This window comes from Polyodon spathula, chromosome 59 (genome assembly GCF_017654505.1).
Source record: "Polyodon spathula isolate WHYD16114869_AA chromosome 59, ASM1765450v1, whole genome shotgun sequence".
Lineage (NCBI taxonomy): Eukaryota > Metazoa > Chordata > Actinopteri > Acipenseriformes > Polyodontidae > Polyodon > Polyodon spathula.
In genome coordinates, this window is record NC_054592.1 from 780,216 (window position 1) to 787,844 (window position 7,629).

Below are 7,629 nucleotides of genomic sequence, written 5' to 3' on the forward strand. Positions count from 1 at the left end.
ACGCTGGGATTACAACATTAAATCTAACGGGACAGCTGTGTGGATCAGATCTACAGGCAAATCCCAGAGCACTGCGCTCCTCTTTCCTAGAGTTTAAGGGCTTGTGTGGAGTCAACATGCTGTAATCGGGAGATTAGCTGATATAATCACCTGCAAATACACTTTCTAATGCACCCAGGCAGGAAAGAAAAGAACGTATTTTTGTGGTTACAGGGCCATTGTCCCATGCCAGTGCCCCTGCCCAATGTCACACAGGGCATTTTCTTCAGATCCACATGTCAGTCACAATCCCCTCCCAGACATCTGATTGTCTGATACAGGCATCACTGATATTACCTTTACCTGGTGAAGTGACCCAGGGTTTCTGCACTACACCACTGACTATATGAACCTTCTCCAATATTTCTTGTCCATTCCAGGCAAACAATCAATATCTTTGTGCATGCAAAGCTCACATTGAAACATAAGAATTTTGAGTTTGTATCTTTCTCTGTTCCATGTGAGATAAGAATGGAAACAGGCATGCAGTTTAAGGTGGGAACGAAATCTCAATTATTTAGATGAAGAAAGTAGTTCAGATAGTGGCGATTGAAGGAACATGGAGTTTATATTATTTCTTTTTTTTGTATTAAGAAAATACATTGAATAAGCTTCTTTACAAAAAGTATAAGACATCCAAAGGGACTGTAGTGTGCTATGGTTTTAACAAGAATATGAAACTACAGCGATCCACATCCCTGCCCTTCCGAGAGGAGTTATGAAACGGCAGGTGTCCATAAGCCTTAGTAACTGGCGTGCACACAAAACGTGTTTCATTGCTCAGATTGTTAACTGAAACGGTAGAATTTAATGATGGAATGTGTAGGATTTCAAACTGTGTTCTCTCTGCCAATGCCAAGGTTTATCATACAGGAGCATACCCACCTTTTAAAAAAAAAAAAATTACACCAATCTTTATCAACCAGGAACAAAACACACCCACACAGATATCAGCATTAGGGATTTATTAAAAGCTGGCTCTGTGCTCCTACTAACCCTAATTCAAACTATAATGAAGTGTATTTACACAGGACAGCCTCATTCTTTGAGCACACATGCAATTCTTCCTGTTCCCCCATACTGAGGTTATAAAGAACAGCTATTACCCCAAGGCAGCATCCCCACTGTGGGATGCATGCTCCAAAAACAAAATAAGGCGGCTTACGGATGAAAGCAACAACAGCAAATAAACTAGAAAGAGCAAAGAAAAAGTGTTTAATGTGAAATAAGCATTGAGCAGTATAGTGGAACGTTATCATGAAACCCCTCCACTGCCAAAAAACAAAGAGAAAAAATACATCTGATTGTCCATCTCCTCACATATCTCCACGTATAGTACCTTTAAGACTACGTTTCCCATTTTATAGACGGGAGACCACCTATGTCCATTAATGTGCAAGAATTTCAAAGAGGCGCAGTTTACACACGGAATAGCCAATTAGCTTCTTCCAACATGGGACGAACACAGGCAATTTCAATGATTCATAGTTTTAAATGTTATATATATATATACACAGTGCAGTAGATTGTTTTAGATTCTACAGTCTCCAGAATCCACACACCTCTCTGCTTTTAAAACAAGTGCAGCAGAATTTACAGGCAGGCACACTAACTGAATGACCCATGACTTGACTTTTCACATCTGAAACCTCAGGTGTGCCAAAACACTGGCTGCTGCATCCCGCTACTGTAAATAGAGACTTCCAGTAGACCCAGAAATAAGGTATCCCAGCCTGTCTGTAAGGAAGTCCTGGATCAAACACTACTCACTGTATTACCTGGTGCAGCAGCATCCCAAACACAACGAGTCGCTGCATCGTTAGGGTGTGGACGCTGCAACTGCAATTACTTGTCTTGGTTTAACGTTTACTGCAGAAGATGGAGGGGATTTCCACATGGGCCCTGCAAACTGCAGGATAAATACAGAACACGTCACTCCAAGAGACATGGGAAGCATTCATTATCAACGAACGCAAGAGGAAGTCTGTTCAACATAGACGTCACGTCTGGGTCTCAGAATATTTATCTCCTCTTGGGTCACATTTTTATTTATATACTTGCACCAGATTGGTAGATTATAATTAGGGCCCGACTAGATATTTTACGTGCTTTTGAAAGTAGTATTGCAAAATGTCAGTGTACAGTGAAATGCGCCGTGGTTTTGACCAGGATTGACTGGTCGCTAGTCTCTACAGTTGGGTGTAGAAAATGTGAAAGCTGGAACCAGGGTTGCCAGGCTTTAATGGTACGGAGAAAGCAAATCTGTAATTTTCCGGATTGTGATGGACATTTAAAACCCAACAATGTCCCACAGTGCAGTTCAGTGCGGTTTCCCCCTACTCTTCCGTGATAGTGATGACGTCATACTGGATCCCCTGCTGTTGCATCTGCTCCAGCTGCTCGGGCGTGGCTTCGGTAGCATACACTGTCTGAGTCTGGGCCATGGCTTCATCGGCCACTGCTGGGAGGAGAGCAGGAGAGAGAGAGAGAGAGTTAACATACAGGACCAGAAACCCCTACAAACCACCAGGAACTTTTAATAAGGGGAAGGTCTTTGAGCTTTGATAGACCTGGCATGCTACCTGTTCCCAACTAGCCAGGAGAACAATTATGTTGTGGAACTGGGCTTCTCAAGACACTAAACAAGCTTTGCAGTAGACCCAGAATTAACTTACACACCAACAGAACAGCAAGGGTGGAGTCTAGGTTCATGTCAATTGCAAGACTGCAACAGTACAGAAGTAACAAGAGCAGGCACCACCACAGAGACTAACAGTGAAAATCAGTACCTATCATTTACAGCAGGGTCGATGTGTGCTCTGGTCATCACAGAAGGGAATGCTGTGGTAAATTCCATAATCTGGAGACAGGGACTCATGAACACAAACAGAGAGTGCTGTGCAGCGCTAGATTTAAAAAACAGCAGAGGGCGCTGGCGAGAAATGGCTTACCGGTAACAGTGGAATGTGCTGCAGCCTCTAGATCCTCATGGCTGACGATCTGTTCCCCCGAACTGATGGGTACGTACTGGATCTGCCCGTCATGGCTCAACGCGATCTGAACAGGGGTCACAACTCAGTTTCGCAGTCTACATTTCTATAGCAGCTTTACGGGAATGTTGTTAAAGACAGGAAAAGATATTTCCACGATTAATTAGTCCCAGATTTACATGGGTTCAGCAGGACTGGGATCATTTTGGTGCAGTTGTTCTGTTTATTAAGTATGCCTGAGCCTGCCCTGGGATTGCCATTCTGTATTATCTCTTACCTGCTGCTCCTGTAGGAACTGCCCGTCTTGTTCGTACTGAATGTGAGCGATCTGTCCATCTTGCACCTGCAGTTCAACACAAGACACATATCTGAGAACAGAACGAGCAGCGGCGATTTTAAAACCAGAAGGACAAACACCAACAGCCTGAGGTTTGTGCTGATCTGCCGTCCAGTATAATGTATCTCCTTGTACAAGTGCAGGCTCTCCGTCAGTGCTACTGTATCAATGTGTAAAAGTCTGGAGGTGGGTGTGTGTGTGTCAATCTGTGTTAGCACTGTGTCTATGTTAATCTGTATGTATTAAGTGTTTATGAAGTGTTTACAAAGACAGTTTCCGTTGTTGTTGTCATTGTATGTGTGAATGCGTGGTGTGGTGCATGTATGTGCACATGTATGCATGTGTGTTTGTTAGCATGTTATATATATACCTGAATGTGGTTTCCTTCCGACACCACCACGTATTCCTGAGGGATAATGTGCTGGATCCCATCCTGTGATATGATATACTGGACCTGCAGAAAGAAATTGGGTCACTGTGGTCTGGATCAGTGGGTAAGCTCTTCTAAAACACACTACAGCCCTGCGGCAATGCAGTCTCTCTGCAGCCTTGTGCTGTGGGCTCCAGTCACGACAGGGGCTTGGATTATATCAGAATTATGATATTGCCAAATTGTGAACTGAAGTTCAGAATCCCTGGTTTACCCCCTTATTGAACAGAGATGCCCACCTCGGTTACCTGGTTCTCAGCGGTCACCAGGTGCTGCACTGTCTGCCCATCCACAGTTGTTATCTGCTGGATGTACGTGGTTTCCTCCTACAAAAGAAATACATTCAGAAAACACATACGCTAAGGTACTGCAAGTATCTGGGGGTCTCACATCCCCAAGAGACCTCTCTATTTAAACCTCGTAGGTAGGGCACATTGTGATGCCCCACCCTGCCTCTCCAGCAGTGTGTACCTGGTCTGACAGAGCCTGCTCCTGGGCTACGATGATGTGGTCCTGCCCCAGAGCCTGTTGCAGCCTTTCTGGAGTGATCACTGTCTGGCCAGTCTGCAGAGCAGCTGGTGGGAGAGAGATAACACTTTTAAATCTGTAAAACCACCATGAGCCCTACCGATTACCACGGTAGTTCAAATAGAAGTTTAGTTTTTACTTAAACCCAACAGCATCAACTACACTCAGACACAGCTTCAGTAGTTTTCCTCTCATTAAGCACAGTTTAAAACATATCAATATGCTGAATTTTGACTGTATTCGCTTCTGCCATAGACTACATATTGTCCAAACCCTTTTAAAAAACAAAAAAAGCCTTAAAAACGGGATAGTTCAAAACAGACACACTGCGGCGCTCAACACGCCACCCCGCTGGACAGCCCTGCTCTGGAGGGAGTGGTTCCGATTCCTTACTCTGCAGCGTGGCCAGCGTCTCGTCGTCACTGTTCAGAATGACAGCTTGCTGGGCTCCCCCGAGCCGGGCCTTGCGGGCGGGCGGCTCGTAGCTGTGCAGCCGCTCCATGTGGAACTTGAGGTGTCCGTTCCGGTTAAACCTGTTGGGAGATGCCAGAGATTTACCACGTGGGTTTCTTCTGGAGCTGTGTGATCACTGCGGTCCAGAGTTCTACAAAACCTAATCATGTTGCACATTATGTTACTCTGATTACACTGCAGTTCACTGTTGGGATGTTTAAAATGAGTGCCAACAGTGGCATCTAGTGGTAGAAAACTGTATATACTATCAACCCAATGAAAAGAAACCTTTTGCCGTCATTTTAGATCAGCAGGGATGGAAATAAGACTCACCTTACATAGCAGTTTGATCCATTCCTGGTTTTACTATGAGATTAAGACTGTGGCTAATCAAGCATGTATTAAAACCTGGAATGGGTGAAACTGCTGTGTAAAATGAGTCTTATTTCAATCCCTGACCTTGGTAATTTGCAACACTTAGAAGATTTTTGGAAGCAGAAAAATAGTGTGTGTGTGTTTGTGAAGCAGGCCTATCAGATGAAGAGGCAATGATGTAGTTGGTAGAATGTAGGAGTTGGGTAGCACACACCTCTGCCCACAGATCTCACAGGCAAAGGGCTTCTCGTTGGTGTGAGTCATCATGTGGCGTCGGAGGTCCTTCTTGTTCTTGGATGCGAAGCTGCAGTGGCCACACTTATGGGGTCGGAGGTCAGCGTGCTGGGTCATATGATTCTGGTGGTGGAATGGTAAGGGGGAGGTGTTTACGTCTGTTAAAAATTATTATTTTAAAAGACTTTTTAATTATTTACCAGGGATGTCCCATCGCCATTAAAATGTAGGGTTTTGGGAAACACTTCACCAGCCAGAGTTATGGTTTGCATCCGTTCCTGCTCTGGTGAACAGGTGTACAGTACGCGAGTGGAATATGCATGCAGCGTTACGAATGCGTTGAGAAATCTAGAGAGTATAGAGCTGGAGTGCACAATTTCAGTCCTCAAATGTCTAAAGCCCTGCTGGTTTTTGTTCCACCTGTACTCTAAATGACTCAATTAAAGCACTTTACCTCCCTGCAGCTCTTAACCAGTGAAATGCTTAGTGATCCCTATAAAAGCTGGAGGACTCTGGACCCCTGCTGTAGAGCGTGCTGCTGAAACACTAACCCGCACATCTGGCCAGGAGGAAGCAGCATAGCTACAGTCTGGGCACTTGAACATGTGGGGACCCACATGCGCCCTCTTGTGGCTCTCCATCTCCGCCCTGCCATGGAAGGAGGCCATGCAGATCTTGCAGGAGAACTTCTTGGAGTTGAGCTGCTGACTGGAGGAAGTGGAAGGGGGGGAGGCAGGGGGCTCACTGCTGAGCTGGGGAAAGAAAGCAGGGAGACATGAGTCTTCTTACAGATACCGTTACAGTACAAGCAGCCAGATAAACTGAATATCTAGCTAAGATAAGCAATGTATGGATTGTATTATCAGTATTAAATGACAACATACTGTACAGACAGCAAACCCATGTGTGCAGTAGGTCCCATTAATAACTGTAACTGAAACATAACTTGTAGTTCAAAAACAGATCCCCAAAACTGGGAGTAGCCTAAAGAGCCTCAACACTAAACTTCCTCCGTCACTCTATCCCCGCCAAGTGCTTCTCTTTAGCACCCTGAGCCTCCTCACGCTTTACCTCAATTTGCTGGACAGTCCCTCCACCGAGGCTGGATGTCAGGTAGTACTTGCCCTTGTGTTCCTTCAGGGTACCAGTCAAAGCACCACTGCTGACCACCACAGAATGAGAGCCCTCTGGGCTGGCATCTCCACTGCTGCAGACGTATAGAGAAAGGGCATTGTGAGAGTCAAGACAAGAGCAAGACAGGGTCCCCTATAATATGATGGGCTGGGTTGGGTTGGCCTATAAGAAATATATATATATATATGAGAGAGAGAGATATAGTTTTGCTTTGGTCTTTTTGCTTTGGTCTGTGCTAGTTTAAGTCTAATCTAATAGCAGTTATCTTCTAAATGTGAATATCTGCACAGCACACCTCTAACGTCACCTCTGTGTACATGGTTTCACTTCAGCGGCGTCTGTCTTCTGCCCCTTGAGGCCAGTTTCACTGATAACAAGCTCTTTTATTTGTATCTGTTTCAAAAAACTATATTTTACAATAGAACGATAAAGTTTAGTAGAAATGCACTCAACAAATCTATATATGACTGAAGGATAAATGTGTTCTTTTCTTAATTGTTTTTTATGGAAGTGAATTGGATTTAGCTGTCTGCTGTCTAGAATTGCTTTGTGAAAGTAGCCCCTTGGTTTTCAGAGCTGCCCAGCAGTCTCTTGGCCTGTGTGCGGAGTCTCTACCTGTACACGGTGGCAGTGCTGTGGATCTCCTCTCCCGGCTGCTCCACCACACTCAGCTCCCCGCCTGGGTACGAGGTGATGTTGATCTGGGTGATCTCAGTACCCCCCTCCATTGCCCTGGGTTCAAAGGCTTCTTGCACCAGGGCCTCCCCGTGCTCCCTCATATGGAACGTCACAACCTTCTGGGTCTGGGAGGAGAGGTGCTCAACAGGGTCTGCCTCCCCCTCCTCCAGGTCCCCTGCCGTCCCGTCTGATTTCAGCACTGCTACCTGCAGGGGGCAGCACAGCGGTTAGTGGAGCTCATGATAACAGCACTACACAGAGACGCACAACACACACACAGACACACACACATACACAGGGACTTATACAGAGTAAATGACAATGGAGAACAACAAAGCTGGAATAACAAGGCAGGCTATCAAAGTATATATATATATTTCCTGCCTCAGACTGTACCTGCAGTGAGTTACTGACCAGCTCTCTGGGATTGC

General features: G+C 45.3%; 1 protein-coding gene across 1 annotated transcript; it reads right to left on the reverse strand.

Moving 5' to 3' along the window:
• Positions 1 to 987: 987 nt before the first annotated feature.
• Positions 988 to 7,623, reverse strand: LOC121307794 (zinc finger protein 335-like). The gene is made up of 12 exons (XM_041240074.1): positions 7,613 to 7,623; positions 7,136 to 7,404; positions 6,458 to 6,593; positions 5,938 to 6,138; positions 5,367 to 5,509; positions 4,718 to 4,857; positions 4,268 to 4,371; positions 4,045 to 4,122; positions 3,737 to 3,820; positions 3,307 to 3,372; positions 2,991 to 3,096; positions 988 to 2,500 (listed from the first exon to the last, which is right to left on the reverse strand). Exons 2-12 carry the CDS (start codon positions 7,297 to 7,299, stop codon positions 2,376 to 2,378), a joined length of 1,347 nt encoding a protein of 448 aa, XP_041096008.1. The 5' UTR covers positions 7,300 to 7,404; positions 7,613 to 7,623; the 3' UTR covers positions 988 to 2,375.
• Between the last annotated feature and the right edge of the window lie 6 nt (positions 7,624 to 7,629).

Excerpts from the sequence above, each read along its gene's own strand:
- LOC121307794 (XM_041240074.1), bottom strand. The coding sequence starts at position 7,299 with ATGAGGGAGCACGGGGAGGCCCTGGTGCAAGAAGCCTTTGAACCCAGG. Across the intron at positions 4,372-4,717 it reads GACGCTGGCCACGCTGCAGA|CTGCTCTGCAGACTGGCCAG; the intron begins GTAAGGAATCGG and ends CTCTCCCACCAG. Across the intron at positions 4,123-4,267 it reads AGCAGGCTCTGTCAGACCAG|GAGGAAACCACGTACATCCA; the intron begins GTACACACTGCT and ends TTTCTTTTGTAG.